This window comes from Salvia splendens, chromosome 18, assembly GCF_004379255.2.
Source record: "Salvia splendens isolate huo1 chromosome 18, SspV2, whole genome shotgun sequence".
NCBI classification, from domain to species: Eukaryota; Viridiplantae; Streptophyta; class Magnoliopsida; order Lamiales; family Lamiaceae; genus Salvia; species Salvia splendens.
In genome coordinates, this window is record NC_056049.1 from 25,119,577 (window position 1) to 25,138,518 (window position 18,942).

Genomic DNA, 18,942 nt, shown 5'->3' on the forward strand with positions numbered 1-18,942 from the left:
AAAAGGAAAGGGAAGAAAAGAAAGAAACAAAGAAAAAAGAAACGATCTTTGCGTGTTAATGGCGCCTGAGGTCGTAAACGCTATTCTTCAATCTCTGTTAGTCAGAGATTTTTCAATTTTCGCATTCAGCAGGTGCATTTCCATTTGTTGCATTTCTCCGATTTAGGTGTTCACATCCATTCCCCCAAAATATTTGCGTTTTTGTGATTGCAATTCATCTTAAAACGATCATTTCTGTGAAGGAGTACGATTTAGGGTTTTTTAAAACCTTATTAAGATTGTTTGTAGTGATGTTTCAGTTTTGTGGCTAATTTTATTGGATATGTTATTGAAATTAGATCTGATTTTGTGTCCGATTGCAGTTATTTCTGATCGGGTAGGATCGAGTCGAAAATCGCGATTGAGTGATAATGTAAGTTTTATCTTCTGCTTTTGTGCTTATTTGTGATGTTTTTTTGGTTTTCATGAAAATTATGATTAATGAATATGCTGACGAACAGTTGATGATACGGTTGGAGGAGAGTGATAAGCCGAGGAGTTAATACTTTGTACGTGAGAATAGAGGGGAGTGGGGTTTAGGTGATGTCTTTCGACGAAGGTGAGAGGCAATGGAAATGCGTAGCTCCAGTGAGTTTTCAGAGAGTCAGTTCGATTGTGCGCGATATTGGGGAGCCTTGTCTCTATCAATCACCACTAAAGGTTGTGTCGACTGTAAGAATCTCAGCACTTTTCTTCATGTTGCAAGAAATTCCTTTACTTGATCTGAATAACTGGATGGTCATGCTCACTCGGCAGGGTGATCATGACGAATATATTTGAGTTGTTGTATCTTATCTATGATATTGACTTTGTATGATCCTTTTCCTTCTGTCAATTATGTCTTGAGATGAAAATTGTCCACGTTTGTATGAGTTATATGATCATGTTGCATGTTGATCACTGGCTAAGTTATTACTGGTGTTAACTTGGAAAATCTCGTTAACTTTAAGTGGCCGATAAGTTCTAGATATGCTTAATCTTACGCAGTTTCAAAAACACAATTGTTCTATCATGTTGTGACTTCAGCAGGTACATGTTGATGGGGTGTATCTTTTTGGTATTGTAGATTTAGGATTATATATTGGGATTGGTGTTATTCTTACAATCAACTTTTTCTTTCTTTTGATTTTTGGACTATACAGGCAGGAAAGATGCTTAAGCCAGATAAGTGGCAGTCAACCTTTGACAGCAATGGAAAAATTTCTGGTTTCCGGAAAGTGCTGAAGCTAATCATTTTGGGGGTAAGTCAAATATGCTTTTGCAGGTTCCCATCTCCTATTTCTGCTGTCTTATTATAGATATCCTTGCCAGAGTTTAGACCCATGGATAATTTTGTATTGGGTAGTTTTTCCTATTAATAATTTAAATACCAATGCTATGCTCTCTATAGTTTTTTTTTTCATCTCTATTAACTTACCATGAATGTTCTCTTCGGCTGAATTTTCAGGCTTGGCTTTCTTTTACCTTTTTACTCTTGGAGTGCCTTGTTATATTTATGGCTAAATAAGCTCTAAAACTGTCTATAGCCACTTTTAGTGAGATTGATTACAGTGATCCATCCCAAAACCTATATTTTAAGTAATCAAGTGTCTCTTTGTATTTTAATGTCAGGGTGTTGATCCCTCCATACGAGCTGAAGTCTGGGAATTTCTTTTGGGTTGTTATTCATTGAGCAGCACTGCTGAACATAGGAAGCAATTAAGAGCTGCTAGGAGGTAATGACTACTTTTAACACCAGTTTAGTGCTAAGCTAGTGACATCACTCTTTTGTTCCTTTTATAGTTTAAAGTAATCGAGCGCTTTTGATGTGTCTTATTCTTCTGTGCTGAGTGCTCAGGTCCTGCATTGACTACTTGCATCAATAGGTTTTAAAGAGTTTTTTTCTAGCAGTCTAATTTAGGATGTACTATCTCTGTTACCAGTCACTTCTGAAGTCATTTTGAATTAACCGCAAACCTTTCCCAGAGAACGTTACAGAGACCTTGTTAAGGAATGTCAAGTGATGCACTCTAGCATAGGAACTGGTTCCTTGGCTTATGTCGTAGGGTCTAAAGTCATGGATATGAGGCTGAGTTCTCAAGAAGAAAGAAGGGATGCTGAAGATCAAACTGAACGAATTTCGAAAACCAAAGATGTTAGTTGTGCTTTAGATGGAGGCTGTACAGAAAAATTTGATACATGTTTGAAGGAAAGCTCTAATGATTATGGTGACCTTGTATCTGTCCGAAGAAGCACCATGGGAGGAGCATATGATTCCTCTAGTTATCCACCTTCTCCTGATCCATGCAATTACAGTTCCCCAACTGCGTATGGACCACATGACTCCGATTATGGATCTGAAAGTTATTTGGACTTCCCAGCTTTACCCTTTACTAATTTGTTTGAAGACAATAATAACAAAGACGGTGATGCAGTTGGGTTTCAGGGTCACACAAACTCAACTAGGCGTAAATTGAGATATGAAGATGATCATATGCACAGTTTTCAGATTGAAAACAATGCAGATCTTATAGAGGAATTAAATAGTTTATCATCTAATGATGTCTCTCCACACGCTAATTCTAATGGTGAAACTATTCTTCCTGACACGCGTGAGTCTCCTCGGTCAAATGATGTGGAATGCAAAGGACCAAAGCACAAAATTAGGATATCAGATGTACCAGATATACCAGCCAAATATGCAAACACAGCCCAGGGAGGATCTGCTAATGGAGATAAAGTCTCTGAATGGCTTTGGACACTGCACCGAATAGGTGAAAAAAAGTACCTTGATTTTCATTATCCTTTTTGAATTATGTTAACCACCATATGTTACCATTTTCTGGGGCTAAATAAAACTTCTTCCCTCCAGTTGTTGATGTTGTCAGAACAGATAGCCATCTTGAGTTTTATGAGGACCCAAAAAATTTAGCTAGAATGTCAGATATTCTTGCTGTTTATGCATGGGTAGATCCTGGAACAGGATATTGCCAAGGTCACATGTTATTTCTTTTTTAATTTCACTATATCATCCATTTTAGTTATGGACATAGCATTAACATAAGAATATTTCTGATCTGCAGGGATGAGTGATTTATTATCCCCTTTTGTGGTTCTTTTTGAGGATGACGCCGATGCTTTTTGGTGCTTTGAGATGCTCATAAGGAGAATGGTACATATATGTCAAGATTTTCTTAAACTTACCTTTGCCTTTTATGAATTTCTACTCCTTTTGTTTGCTAAATATCAATGTTCTTCAGCGTGAAAACTTCACGATGGAGGGGCCAACCGGTGTCATGAAGCAGTTGCAAGCACTCTGGCATATTTTAGAACGTACAGACCGGGAAATTTTTTCTCACTTGTCTCACATAGGTGCTGAAAGCCTTCACTTTGCTTTCCGCATGCTGCTGGTACTCTTCCGCCGGGAGTTATCCTTCAATGAAGCTCTTTGTATGTGGGAGGTCTGTGCCTAAATTTCTGCATCTTTACCATCTTGTATCATCTGATCACAAACATGCTGTTGAGTCAGTGATGATTTTTTTTGTTATTGCAAAAAATAATGCTGCAAGAGAGGTGGGATGGTTACATTAGAGAGTATGTCTGAAAGAGATAACTCACAAAATTATTTTCTCACACTTAGTTGTTTTTCCCTCTCAGATGATATGGGCTGCTGATTTTGATCTTTCCCTGACCTGTCTTCTGAATGACAAGCACCTGGATGTATTGTCCATACACTTACCTAAAGAAACCGAGGGTGAATCAGGAGAAGATAGCTCTGATAGTAACAATGTTGGTCCGAAGACTGGGATACAAGAAAAACACGGGACAGCAGAGTGTCCCATGCCTGACAACACAGGGATTGGATCTGGATCTACCACACCTTTTTGTGGATTGGGAAAGCCCTTCTGGTCGAGGACTGAACAATTCCAGATCCGTACCCTTTTATCAACAAAAAATGGTGATGATGAACTGCCTGTTTTTTGTGTAGCGGCTATTCTCGTTATGAACCGTCACAAAATAGTCAGAGAAACTCATTCAATCGATGATCTAATAAAGGCACGTGACTTAAATTCTTTAGTCTGTGTAATAATGCCTCTTCCAGCTCTTCATATTTATCTGTTTAGCATATTAGTACAATTTGTGATATCTGGTTTAGGGCCTTCATTGATGATACAATGTTTTTTTGGAAGCATTATTCGTGGCTGACCTCACACATAGTTTTATGCCTCTGCATTTTCTCATTCATTTCCTTTGCTTTTAGGTGTTGAAAGCATTTGTTTCCTTGTCAATTTCCATTTCTTTTTTGCAGTTGGCCTTGCATAGAATTTTGTGGCCTGCATTTTCTCATTCGTTTCCATTTCTTCTGGATGCATAGAGCATTTGTTTCCTTGTTAATTACCCTTCCTTTTCCATATGATTGTCCCTCCTCGGCATAATAGGGTTCATTTTTTGCTGATGACTTATAGGGTGCTTCAACAGGTCGTGTATTAATTGAATATTTGCATACGGAAAATCAGTCTGTAGACATGTTGACTCTGTTCTCTTCCTTGATCTTCACATCTTATTTGATACATTTTGCAGATATTTAAGAATAATATATTTATATGTTGAAAATCCGAATCCTGTTCTCACTCGTCTCACATCCTACTTGAAACATTTTACAGATATTTAATGATAATATATTGAAGATCAGAATCAAGAGATGTGTACAAACTGCCATCAAACTACGGAAAAAGTACTTTTACAAGGTTGGTACTTGGTCTAGTTAGTTGCCAGTGCTATTTTTCTCATCTATCTGCACAGTTTCACTCGGGTTTCATGGTTTCCTATATCTTGTTTTCTGGAACCTGGAGTTCATAAAGGATGTGTTTGGATGGAAGGACATGGAGACTGCTGGTTATAGGACCATTGTTGCAAATCAATTTATGGTTTTGTTTGAAAAATGATTTTCTTTGAAATCGATCCATTCTACCTTGCCCATTTTGGACATTTTTAAAAATGACGTAGGTCGATTTTGATCTTCACTTTTACATTGAGTCCTTTGAGTTCACTATCCTAAAATCAACCTCTTCAATCTAAATGCAACCTTGGTACTCTTCTTTTTGTTTATTGCAATTTATTTTGTTTTAAATAACTGCATTTCAGCACTGGTAAGTCGAGACAAAAATGGCTTAGAGTCCTGATTTTGCAGCATCGCGCAGTTACCTCTCCAAATTTGAAGCATTAATGTTTGCCTTCCCTCATTTATAAAGCTATATATTTTCTATGGATATATCTTCTGTCCTATCTTCTGATGTATAAAACCACCCCATGATTAACAATGTCAGAGGCTTAATTTAAGTGTCAAGCATCTTTAGCTTGTTACCGTTCTTCCACTCATCCTACCGTGCTAATCTTTCCGTCTTCCTTGAAACAGCTTATCAAAAGTAGGAGTCCAGCAGCTCAGAATGAGAGTTAAATTCTGATCTTTGATACATTAGAGATACTTTTCCTCGGAGCCTTGAGTCCCTGCAGAATATTTGAGAATTAATGTTTTGGGTAGCAACTATTTCTCTTCATAGACCCTTGGAGGAACTCTTAGCCAACAAAAAATAAATAAAAATCATGCCCGTGTGTGTCCCTCCAAGGAGCATTCCCCGTCTTTATGAAGGTATCGTAATCTTTTATCTGTGTTCAAGTGTTCGTACGTGTTCTATATCTGCTGTATTACCATTCCCTTATGAAGATGACTGAATTTTTATTTTGGCATGATCTCGTTATAACATAGTAATATTGCATTCACCACCATCTCATTTCATGCTGACGCTTACTGTCAATTTCAGCTCTATAGGTGGCTTCGTTTTTGTTTCCGTTGAAGGACTACGAAGTGATGCAGGCTAGAACATTAGACACTGGAAAAAAAATGTTTCTTATATTCGAAAAGAGTGGTTTATATCTTCAATTTTGATTTTTGATCATGTCAAAACTGTCCCAGTTATTAAAGAAATATATATACTAATAGAATCATGTGTAGTCCATTTTCTTAGACGAAGTAATTACATGTAGAAAGTCTCCCACTCTTTATTAATTCTACTTTTCAAATATTGTATTCCTCTTCTTTTAGTAGTAGCGAATATATTTCATGTAGCTATCCTTGCATCACTTTCATTTGGAGTAAATTGTTGTGCCTAACTATAGAAAGCTGCCCATTACTCTTTTAATTATTTATGGTGTGTCTCATCCACTTACATGGACATGCACTCACAATAAATCTCGATATTTATTAAACAACATGTTTATTCTCTCTTTATCTAAAATATTTTTGTGAGACCATAAAAGATGTCTCTATCCTCTATGTGTGTATAATATGTCACGAAAGGGTCTTTCTAGCATACCAGATCATGGCTAGGATTGTGACCAAAATTATATTAGTGTATGATCTAAGAACATATGAAATGATTGGTCTACATTTATTTTTATTATTTGCTTTCTAGAAAGTAGACCATATTTAATGGACATATGTCACTTCATCGCTTAGTGCAAGTAAAGTTATTTAATATTTTTCGTCGTGTGATAACAAACTCCATATCCTATGATTCGATTGGTATCTTAAGCATGTTAAAGTGAAAACCCCAAATACAATTTCTAAATACTACTACTATATGCTAAAGTGAAAGGGACTTGACAAAGTACACATGTTTTGTTCGTCATTATCTTCTTTCTTCCTTTCAAAAATATCTCTTCGTTTTAATGGAAAATTATGCTACAATAAAAGGGTAATAATAAATTCTAGTGTCATTCATTGTTCCATATCTCACCTAGTCACTTTCGTAAATTATGATTGTATATAAATTTCATATAAATATGACCCATATCTCATAGATCGAGATATTTTCAAATTAAGTATTAGAAAAAAATATTACAATCTCACATATAAACTATACTAGTATAAAAATAGAAAGTGCCAGAACTTTATGTGTAAATTATGTCTTTCGAGAATTAAAGCGATTGAAATTATTTTGCGTTTTTTCTCTATGCTTATTAAGAGTATCCATTGTGGGCGCGGACGATAGTCCGCCCGATGCATCGTCCGCCACTGTAGCCATGCGGACGATGCCCGATGCATCGTCCGCGCCCTATACATCGTCTGCGGACGATGGCGTCGGAACACGCATCGTCCGCCCAACTGCGGGCCACGCGGACGATACCGCGGACGATGCAAAGTGTTTTCCTTTTTTTTATATTTTTTAAAATTTTTATCTATTTAAACCCCATTTCTCATTACATTTTCCACACCAAATTTTCACTCACATCTCTCACTTTCCTCACACACCAATATTTCTCTCCTAATCATTCTCACTAAAAAAATGAGACCCGGTGACGACTGGAGTACCTCGGAGGGCATTACTCGGGCCTTATTCGATTGTGTTCATGAGGCTGCGACGGAATGCTTGGCCGAAATGGAGCTTGAGCGTGAAGCGGCGGAGCAGATCCAGACGGTGAACGAATCCCCATTGTGGATGCTCTAAGTTGGAGCACTATTTTTACATAGTATTTTCCAACAGCAAAAAATGACTTTCACAATACCACAACAATACCACCTTTGATTTAATAAGAAAAAGTCGAGATCTACTATTTTTCGATATAAAAACAACGCCGTTTCACATAAAAAAGAAATTATTTTCTAAAAGGTTATGTATAGAGAAAATATGATGACATTTTTATCAAAATATAGCAAAAACAATATCCATTTCCCGATTGAAATAGAATTTCTCAAGCTAACCCGCTTTGGTCAAATGGGGCGGGCCTATTGAATCCACTTTCCAGACCGGCCCGTACTTATACCCATACCCGTATCCGACATATATAAACACAGTATAAAGATAATCCCCCGTCTATTCAACCGGAAATCCCTAAACCTTGCCACAATCCGCCGCCGCCGATACCGACACCGACACCGTGCCGCCGGTCAAAGACCAGCTACTCGCTCCGTCGCGTAAGGGTTCGAGTTCCCCTGAAATTAATTAAGGTTTTGATCCTCACAAAGCGATTTTGAACCAAATAGGACAGGTTTTTTCTTTATGATGTTCTAAATTGGAATATCTAATGTATGTTTCGTTTGTAATTTCACTTATTCTGCTTAATTTTGCTGTTATCTGGAGTTGGTTTATTAAAAACTTTGATTTTTTTGATGCTTTCATTAGAATGTTAATGCAGCTCATTTGCCCCAGTTTTTCTTTTTAGAGATGGAAAAAAATCTCTGCTTATGTCCTTTTAGTTTGTGATGTATTGGTGAAAAGCTACAGTGGTCTAGATTTTGAGGTAGAAAGACAAAAATATTACAATCTTTGTAGAAAAATATGGATGTTTGGCATAATATTAAGGGTTCTAGGGTTTTTAAGATGTGGCTTGGTTGGAATATATTGTGTTATTCAGCTCTTCGAAAGTGGCTATGCTGACTAGTGATGAAATGTTAAGAAAGAGTGTCTCGTTGGGTAGTTATTCGTGTTGTCCCAGTTAATGGTGAGCTGCACATCAATTTGTAACCATGATTTTATATGTTGCTTTAAGTACTCATCACTGGGAAATTATGCTGCGCTCATCTTTTATTTCAGCTCGAATTCAACCTTCCATCCCTATATTTGAATCATTTGATGCAATAATGAAACTAATTTGATGTCCATGAATTGATTCTATAACTGGGGGAGCTGGCTGTTGCTCTGTTAGCAATTTTACCTTGAAATAACAATGTGTATCTTGTTGTTGTCAACCATATGAACCCTAGAATTCGTTCTTGCAGTTGCAAACAAAAGGTTTTCACTGAAAAGCATGTCTGACTCTGAGAGTAAGGCAGCTGTAGGGCTTTCTTGGCAACCTAAACTTGATTTATTTTCATCAACCAAAAAGGGAAAAAGTCTGGCTGAAGGAGGTGCCCTTTACAAACCTGAATCTCAGCTCGTTGATGGCCTTTTCGTTCCACCCAATGATCCCAGAAAGCTGAACAAAATGGCTAGGAAACAAGTAAAGGACACTGCTGGAAAGAATTGGTTCTCAACTCTTCTATTTCCTCCTAAATTCCATTAGCATATATTGTCCATGTAGGGCCTAAACGCTTTTCGTTTTGTAATATGAACTTACCATCTGTTTGTGACAGGTTTGATATGCCCGCACAAACGATAACTCCAGAGCTTAAAAAAGATCTCCAGCTATTGAAGGTTCTGATGCCTATCTATTTTCCCTTGTATTCTCACAATTTTTATTCTTTATCAGCAATTCCTATCATGTGAAGCTGGGGTAGTTTAGGGTTTAGGGTGATTTTCTGTTGTTACTTGGTAGTGTTATTGTTTTTGTGTGTGTGATCTTTTATGCATGCAAAGTCTTGTTTCATGTGCAGCTTTATGAATCTATTGCAATTAATTTAGAATGGTACTCTCTTGATCAAAATTGAGACGTTGATTGTTGCAGTTAAGGAATGTGATAGATCCAAAGAGGCACTATAAGAAAGGAGATTCCAAAACACTTCCCAAGTATTTCCAGGCAAGCCTAACCCCCAATGTTATCAACAGTGCTATATCCCATATCTTCCGAAGACTCTAGTGGTTGTTGATCGAGTTATTTGCTAATTTATCAGGTGGGTACTGTGATAGAGTCGGCATCTGAGTTCTTCTCTGGTAGACTTACTAAAAAGGAGAGAAAAGCAACTCTTGCTGATGAGCTTCTCGCTGACGGCACTTTCCACCAATATAGGTATGTGATGTTTGTTATGCGGTGTACTTCACCTATCCTGTTAGTTCAAAAATGCATAAAAAGCAAAAGTGATGCATGCATGTTGTTGTAGTGTGTTGCCTTTTTTCATCAAGAAAGCTTGTACTCATTCATGTGAAGTTCGGAACATGTCATGCCTGTTGCCTGTCAGTCTACATCTGCTACTTAAAAGATGTAAACAAAACCAAGCTAGCCATGATCGACTAGACTGCTAATTCGTCTTGCTATCCACCATTGTGATGCAGGAAACGCAAAGTTAGGGAAATTGAGGAGAAAAACCGGCCAGCTGGAGTGGACAAGTGGAAGAGGAATAAGTTCAAGAAGCATGGAAGGAGCAATGGAAAGAAAAACAGGCACTGATGCAGAAGCAGATCAACAAACAACGGACGTTCCTTGTCAAATTTTGCAGCTTTTGGTAGCAAGTTTGGTCTCTAATTGGAAGTATATGCATCAGATTTTGTGGTTGAGATCTTCAGCTTTTGGATTAAGATATTGTGTTATGGTTGATTTTCTCTCTTTGTGTGAGGATTTTCCATGAAGGAGAAGATTATATGTAGTAGTACTTGATATGTACTAACTGTATTTAATCAATTTCAGTTCTTTGTTACATGAAAAAGAGAAGAAAAAGTTATAATCTTTAGAGTTAGACACAACCATGTTGAAGACAAATGAAATTGTTCGATCTAAATTTCAGTAGACATTTCCGGTAACTTGATGAGTTATAAGAAAGTTTTATAAATAATTGGACTTTATCATTTATTTGTTATGGATGAAATATATAACTAGAAAATCAAAAGAACAGTTTTTGAAGGATGCGAAATACTAACTTCACACTTCAATCAATTTCTGTTAACATGATTCTGGTTTGAACACATCATCTTATATTTTGGGCAAAAAATTATGAAGATTTACGAATAGTTGGGTAACAACTAATTCACTCAACTATTTATCATTTCAATAATTATTACATCACATGATTTTGTTTCTAACATTACATGTTCTGACCAAAAAAGTTCGTTAACACTTGAAACATATCGGGCTAATAATTAATTCACTCAATAAACATTTATTGCTTTCTTAATAATTATACTCAATAAATATTTATTGTTTTCAATCACAACATGTTTTATTTGTAATACAAATAATTATACTCAATAAACTTATTTGTAATTCACAAATAAACATTTCGATACTACGAGGCTGAGGCAGGCAAAAATGGTAAAGAAGAAAAATGATTTTTACAAATCCTATGACCGACTGTGATTTGATACCGAATCTAGCTAGTGTTATGGGTGAATTAAATTAATTTATACATGACAGAGAAAGATTGTGACAATACATATCACTTAATTTTGCTTTGAGCTCCGGCAATCCCCCTAATTAAGAATACTTGCTTTTAACCTATGTTTTCCCTAGTAGTTAAGACAAAATTTAAATAAAATGATTATTTATATTTTATTGGCCTAGTTTTCAAAGGGCTGATAGCAAAAAAATACCCTAACTATAGACCCATTCATATTTTTACCACAAACTTTAAATATAGTGAAAAAAATATTATGTGTAGCTAATTTTGCACGTTCAAATAATACGACATAATTAAATCATCCAATGACAATTTTAAATGATGTGAAGATAAAATGAAAAAAATAGTGTTAAATTGACAAATTGATACCGTTTTGATATTAATTAAGTAGATTTTTTTATATGAAATTTGAATTTTTATGTATATTTTTTAACGAAACGACGTCATTTTGATCTAGTTAGACATTTCGACATGCCACATCAAATCAAGTCTGACATCATTTCAGACATTCCAACGTGTTATTTTTGATTTAATTTGATCCAAATTTGATTTTGTGGAAAATTGACTACATGCTAAAAGTTTGTCTATTTTTCACCATATTCAAATTAAGTTGGGAGAAAACTTGAATAGGCCTATAGTTAATGTAATTTTTGGCTACTAATACTTTTCAAAATAATGCGATCTTTAGAAAAATATTTAATTCACTTAAAAATATACATTCATTGGAGTCAATTCATCGGCTCTCTTGAATAAGCATAGTTTGATATTTGAGCTTAAAATTAGACTATTAAATTATTATTATTATTAGTATTATTTACAAAAAATAACTTTTATGGATTTATATTTAATTTTTCTAGAATGATAGACGAGAACGATCATAATTTCCTATACATTTTATACTCTTGTTTGTTGTCTAGTCAAATTCTTCGCAACTTCACATTTGATTTCAAAGTTAGATATTTAGCCGTTTATCTAATTGCGTAGAAGCTTGTACCATGGTTATTTTAGTGTAATTGGATTAACTTGATTGATCAATATTATTATAATGAGACATCATATAAGTTTGGAAGTGCGGAGTGCATGCTTGTTTGAATTCATTATGATTAGACAGGGGTTCGGGGGCAGCGCCCCCGAGTAGCGGGGTCCAAGGGGCAGAGCCCCTGGCTGGGGTCGAGCTGTACAGAAAATTCATCCGGAAATATAATTTCCGATAATTGAAGGACTAATTTGCAATTTTCGAAACCTGCCAAAAACTGTTAAAACAGTTATGAAAACAAAGAGACGCGACGTTTCATTTTCAGCCTCTTCTTATTGATAATTTTCTGGTTCAAAGCATAATAAAAAAAGTAACATACGAAATATTGGTAGAACCATCAAATTGATTTGATCTGAAAGTGTTTCATGCCTTTCAGGATATCCAATTGTTCACATCTAGTAAATCTCCCTAACAAAAATCAAATCATTTTGTGAAAATGTCGAACAAGGAAACGGCGAAGGAAGCAACAAAAGGTTTCGCGAAATTGGACAAGTTTGCTGGCCAGGATTTCAGACGCTGGCAAAAGAAGATGCATTTCATGTTGACGAATCTGAAGGTCGTGTATGTTCTGAGTACTCCCATGCCCGAGGCTGTTGAGAATGAAACTCTGTAACAAACAAGGAGGCGGCTGAAGTGGGAGAACGACGACTACATATGTCGTGGTCACATCTTAAACGATATGTCTGATTCCTTATTTGATGTGTATCAAAACGTAGAGTCTGCTAAAGAGTTGTGGGATTCCCTCAAAGCCAAATATATGGCAGAAGATGCCTCTAGCAAGAATTTTCTTGTTGGGAACTTCATTAATTATAAAATGGTTGATTCGAGGCCTGTCATGGAACAATACAACGAATTGTTGAGGATATTGGGACAGTTTTCCCAATATGATATGAAAATGGATGAATCCATTTCTGTTTCTAGCATTATCGATAAACTGCCACCCTCCTGGAAAGATTTTAAAAATAATCTGAAACATAAGAAGGAGGAGTTGAATCTGGTCGAACTTGGAAGTGACTTCCAAATCGAACAGTCCATACGTGATATGGAAAAATGCTCTGTGGTAATGGGAAAACAATGGTTGGTTCTTCTGTGAACATGGTGGAAGAGGGTGAATCCTCCAAGGCTGGTAAAGAGAAACATACATTTCAAGGGAAACAAAAGTTTCAAGGAAACAATAGTAAGGCTGGGAATAAGAAGCCTAAACTGATGTGCTGGAAGTGCGGTAAATCTGGGCACTTCAAGAGGGATTGCAAGTCTGGAAACAGTGGAAGTAAAGGAAAGAACGAGGCTGGTACAAGTGGATCCAAGGATCCGGGAAAACAAGCAGGTTCGTTTTGTGTACCTAATGACCATTCTGTTGAGAATTATTATGCATTAATAATTTCTGAAGCACTTTATGTGCAGGATGATGATCTTTCGTGGTGGGTTGATTCGGGTGCAACATGTCATGTGTGCAAGGATCGTCAATGGGTCAAAGATTTCAAACCAATTGAAGATGGATCTTCATTGAAGATGGACAATGTTGCAACTGAACCAATCAAAAGAATATGAATTGTTAGCCTAGTGTTTACTTCTAGACACTCTTTAGTTTTAAAGAATGTTGTATATGTACCTGGTATTCGTAAAAACTTAGTGTCTGGTATTGTATTAAATAATTGTGGCTATAAACAAGTTTTAGAAAGTAACACATACATTCTGTCAAGACATGATTCTTTTATTGGTTTCGGTTATCTTTGTGGCATGTTCAAGTTGAATCTAGATGTTTCTTTGGTTAATAATTCTGTTTGCATGACTTCTACTAGTTCTAGTAATCATGTTAGTAAATCAGAATTGTGGCATGCTAGATTAGGACATGTACATTACAAGAGATTGAAAGACATGCCGAAAATGAGTTTAATACCAGCTTTTGAATTGAATATTGAAAGGTGTAAAACTTGCATGTTAACTAAGATTACTCGACAACCTTTCAATAAACATATCAGTAAAGATACTAAGGTATTAGATCTTATACACAGTGATTTGTGTGACTTTCATTCGACTCCATCACTTGGTAATAAAAAGTATATAGTTACTTTTATTGATGATGCTACTAGATATTGCAATGTGTATCCGGGCCATTCAAAAGATGAAGCTCTTGATAAATTTAAAATCTTCAAAGAAAGTGTAGAGCTTCATCATGGTGTGAAGATTAAAGTTCTTCGCACTGATAGGGGAGGTGAGTATTATGATCCAGTATATTTCGAATATACTGGTATAGTACATCAGACCACTGCTCCATATACACCACAACAAAATGGTGTAGCGGAAAGAAAGAATAGAACATTGAACGAAATGCTTAATTCAATGTTGTGCTATTCTGGCCTAAGTGAAGGATTTTGGGGTGAGGCTATGTTAACTGCCTGCTATTTATTGAACATAGTTCCTAATAAAAGGAACAAGATAACCCCTTATGAACTTTGGCATAAGAAACCACCAAAACTGAGTTATCTCAGAGTTTGGGATTGTCGGGCAGTGGTTAGACTAACTGACCCAAAAATTAAAACCATAGGTCAAAGAGGTATAGATTGTGTATTTCTTGGCTATCCTTAAAATTATGTCTGCTATAGGTTCTATGTCATAGAACCTAATGACTACGTATACGTGCACTCTATTATTGAGTCAAGAGATGCTGATTTTGGCAATGAGGATAGATTCACATCTATACCTAAACCTGGAGGCATGATTGCAAGTTCTAGTAACAGTGATGTGACTAACAAAATGACTGATACACCTTCTGAGGTTAGAAGGAGTGGTAGAGCAAGAAAAACTAAGTCTTTTGGTAATGATTTCCAATTATACTTGGTAGAAGGATCAAGGGATGAAATTAACTTTCAATATCAATATTGTTTTAATATTGGTGATGATCCAAGGACTTACAAAGAAGCTATGGCATCGAGAGATGCTGCATTTTGGAAAGAGGCAATCCAAGATGAGATGGATTCTATAATCCAAAATAATACTTGGAAACTGACTGATTTACCACTTGGGTGTGAACCTTTGGATAGTAAATTGATCTTCAAAATGAAGTTGAAGGTGGATAAAAGCATAGACAAATATAAAGCCAGATTAGTTATCCAAAGTTTTAGACAAAAGGAAGGAATTGATTTCTTTGACACATATGCTCCTGTTGCTAGGATTTCCACTATTAGATTATTGTTAGCCTTTGATGCTATACATAATCTTATAATTCACCAAATAGATGTTAAGACTGCCTTTTTGAATGGTGAATTAGATAAAGAGATTTACATGAAACAACCAGAAGGTTTTGTCATGCCTGGTAATGAACATAAGGTATGTAAATTGGTTAAATCTCTTTATGGACTAAAGCAAGCCCCCAAGCAATGGCATCAAAAGTTTGATGACGTGGTGTTGTCTAATGGTTTTGTATTAAACCAAGCAGACAAGTGTGTATATAACAAATTTGATACTACTGGTAAAGGGGTGATCATTTGCCTATATGTAGATGACATGCTGATTTTTGGTACTGACCAAGATCAAGTTGACAAAACAAAGGAATTCTTGTCATCTAAGTTTGAGATGAAAGACATGGGAAAGGCTGATGTGATTCTTGGAATTAAGATCACACATGGAGAACAAGGAATTTCCATTTCTCAATCACATTACGTTGAGAAGGTGTTGGAAAATTTTAATTTCAAAGATTGTCCTCCAGTTAAGACTCATTTTGATCTTAGTGCAAAACTAGTGCCTAATAAAGGAGTTGTTGTGAATCAGCTTGAATATTCAAAGGCTATTGGATCACTCATGTATGCTATGATTAGTACTAGACCCGATATAGCCTTTGCAGTTGGAAAATTGAGTCGATATACTCACAATCCAAGTTTAATCCATTGGCAAGCAATGAATCGAGTATTTAGATACTTAAAAGGAACCATGGATTATAGTTTGTCTTATTCTAGATTTCCTTATGTTCTTGAAGGTTATTCGAATGCAAGTTAGATTACCAATATGGAAGATCATTCTTCCACAAGTGGTTGGGTATTCCGTCTTGGAGGTGGTGCTATATGTTGGGCATCAAAGAAACAAACTTGTATCACAAATTCAACAATGGAATCAGAGTTTGTGGCATTAGCAGCAGCTGGTAAAGAGCCTAAATGACTAAGAAATTTAATTTATGAAATTCTATTGTGGCCTAAACCGATATCACATATATCTATCAGATGCGATAGTGCAGCCACCTTGGCTAAGACATATAGCCAAGTGTATAATGGAAAGTCAAGACACTTAGGTGTTAGACATAGCATGATTCGTGAACTTATTACGGATGGGTGATATCTGTGGAGTTTGTGAGAACTCATAACAATTTAGCCGATCATTTAACCAAATGGTTAAGTAGAGATCTTGTGCACAAGTCGGCTATAGGGATGGGATTAAAGTCCACTACAAATCTATGATATTAAGATACCCAATTCCCATTTAGTAGTATGATACTAGATGCTGAATTCAATGTGGAAGGCTTAATGTTTGGAGATCAGAACGCATTGATGAATCATCCCAAGGTATGTGTTCAGACCTACAAGTTAAGGAGGTTGAATGTATATATTCTTAATAGTTCTTTTGAAAAATTGCATATGTAGGTGCAAGAATAAAAGAATTACCTATGTAAGAATGAAAATTAGCCGCTTCAAGAAACTAGGACTTGGTTTCGACATGTTTATGAAGGATAAGGACATAGGCTAGTAAATATAGTGTCAAGATAGAACATATTCGTATGTAAACTTTTGTGTACATTATCTTCGTGTATTCAATGTGAGTTCACATGGTTCAATCCTTAGAGACACCCTGTGTATTCGAATGTATGGAATGTGTAATGTACTAAGGTGGAATTCAATCGTTACGATATTTCATTTATGCAAAAGTTTGAATTTTGAGATGACTTGTTTTAGTTAATCAAGGATTGCACTAAAATGGGGGAGGAATGTTGGTTATTTTAGTGTAATTGGATTAACTTGATTGATCAATATTATCATAATGAGACATCATATAAGTTTGGAAGTGCGGAGTGCACGCTTGTTTGAATTCATTATGATTAGAGAGGGGTTCGGGGGCAGCGCCCCCGAGTAGCGGGGTCCAAGGGGCAGAGCCCTTGGCTGGGGTCGAGCTGTACAAAAAATTCATCCGGAAATATAGTTTCCGATAATTGAAGGACTAATTTGCAATTTTTGAAACCCGCCAAAAACTGTTAAAAATAGTTATGAAAACGAAGAGACGCGACATTTCATTTTCAGCCTCTTCTTATTGATCATTTTCTGGTTCAAAGCATAATCGAAAAATTAACATACGAATCTTCTACAAACCTGAATTGTATCAGATCAAATATTAGTAGAACCACTAAATTAATTTGATCTGAAAGTGTTTCACACCTTTCAGGATATCCAATTATTCAATCCAATTATTCACGTCTAGTAAATCTCCCTGACAATATTGCCATAGAAGAATTGAAAGAAAAGTTGAAAAAGTACATAATGATTTTATATCAATCTAAAAACAATAGTGACTATCTGTCTCTTAGTGGGACAAAATATGAAGATGAGACAACTTATGTAGGTACGAGACATAGACCTATGAAAAAAACAATCATTTAGAATATATCATGACCAACTCTTGCACATACTAATATATCTAAACGTAAAAGCACAAAAAATGTCAATTAAATTAATTAATTAAATAAATGAATACACTGTCTCCATGTGTGATAAAATGAATTAATGGAGATATTAAGTAGGTTAATATATATACTTCAAAAATGGAAAAATGATATAAATAAAAATGTGTGTTAATATAGTATTCATCATGAATATATATCACCTTGAGTTTCCTTTAACTAAATAAAAGGACATAATTTATAGACAATGAATTTAAAGAATTTAAAATCGACCACCAATTGAGCTGCATTTTGCAGATTTGTATTCTTTCAACAGTTGGTCATTCCCAATGAATTTTAAAAATATTACCTGTAAATTTAGATCTAGACATTTGCTGTCTTTAATATTGATGGTCAATGTATATATACATGTCAATGCATGATCATTTTAAGGAATTTAAGATTTCAAGAGTCACATGCTTGCAAAATCAATTTCACATAAATATTCTTAATTAATATACCCCTATATATTTAACTATTCAACCAGTATACAACCTTATCTTGCAGTTGTAATGAATAAATAAATAAATAAATAATTTTAATTCTTCGGGTTCCTCTAGGAATATAAAATACAAAAAGAATATTTAGTTTAACCATACACAAATCTCGAGGATTTTATATTACCCATTGCAAATTAAATTAAAATTGCAAAAAAGGATTCTTTTTGCCTAAATAAATAATTCAAGCATGGGTTTGCGTAATTAATTAATTTGTAAATCAGAATACCATTTGAGATCAAAGAATGTTTTAAAATTAATTTACTTTCAGATTAGCCTCTAGTTGGAAATATAATACTATAGGCTAAATTGGAACCATAATCTGACATATTTTTATTGCACTGTTGGTGCAGGTTGGAGCTAATATACTACTCCCTCCGTCCCGGGCTACTCGCTCCTTTCCTTTTCATCACGGAGATTAAGGAATGAGTGTATAGGAAAGTAAAAAATGACGGCTGTAGGTGAAATTTTTTACTAAAAATGGAAAGAGTGCAAGTAACTTGGGACGCCCAAAAAGGAAATAAGTGCGAGTAGCTTGGGACGGAGGGAGTATTATATTTAAAAAAATGAATGGACGAAATACAAATATAATCTAATATAAGAAAATATTTATTTTGTGTTTAATATTATAATCAAAACCATA

General features: G+C 35.3%; 2 protein-coding genes across 8 annotated transcripts; both read left to right on the forward strand.

Moving 5' to 3' along the window:
* Nucleotides 1-6,106, forward strand: LOC121777943 (small G protein signaling modulator 1-like). 4 transcript variants are annotated; one of them, XM_042175276.1, is made up of 13 exons: nucleotides 1-132; nucleotides 363-412; nucleotides 501-711; nucleotides 1,182-1,280; nucleotides 1,651-1,754; nucleotides 2,005-2,792; nucleotides 2,891-3,013; nucleotides 3,102-3,190; nucleotides 3,279-3,479; nucleotides 3,676-4,074; nucleotides 4,683-4,766; nucleotides 5,435-5,668; nucleotides 5,841-6,106. In XM_042175276.1, exons 3-12 carry the CDS (start codon nucleotides 583-585, stop codon nucleotides 5,474-5,476), a joined length of 2,058 nt encoding a protein of 685 aa, XP_042031210.1. In that variant the 5' UTR covers nucleotides 1-132; nucleotides 363-412; nucleotides 501-582; the 3' UTR covers nucleotides 5,477-5,668; nucleotides 5,841-6,106. The 4 variants fall into 4 exon arrangements, with proteins under 4 accessions (XP_042031210.1, XP_042031211.1, XP_042031212.1 ...); XM_042175277.1 differs by having other exon boundaries at nucleotides 5,849-6,106; XM_042175278.1 differs by having other exon boundaries at nucleotides 501-699.
* Nucleotides 6,107-7,859: 1,753 nt separating this feature from the next.
* LOC121777516 (rRNA-processing protein fcf2-like) lies at nucleotides 7,860-10,378 on the forward strand. 4 transcript variants are annotated; one of them, XM_042174798.1, is made up of 6 exons: nucleotides 7,860-7,993; nucleotides 8,798-9,044; nucleotides 9,152-9,212; nucleotides 9,463-9,534; nucleotides 9,629-9,744; nucleotides 10,008-10,378. In XM_042174798.1, exons 2-6 carry the CDS (start codon nucleotides 8,827-8,829, stop codon nucleotides 10,120-10,122), a joined length of 582 nt encoding a protein of 193 aa, XP_042030732.1. In that variant the 5' UTR covers nucleotides 7,860-7,993; nucleotides 8,798-8,826; the 3' UTR covers nucleotides 10,123-10,378. The 4 variants fall into 4 exon arrangements, with proteins under 4 accessions (XP_042030732.1, XP_042030730.1, XP_042030733.1 ...); XM_042174796.1 differs by having other exon boundaries at nucleotides 7,869-8,026; XM_042174799.1 differs by having other exon boundaries at nucleotides 7,879-7,999.
* Nucleotides 10,379-18,942: the final 8,564 nt, after the last annotated feature.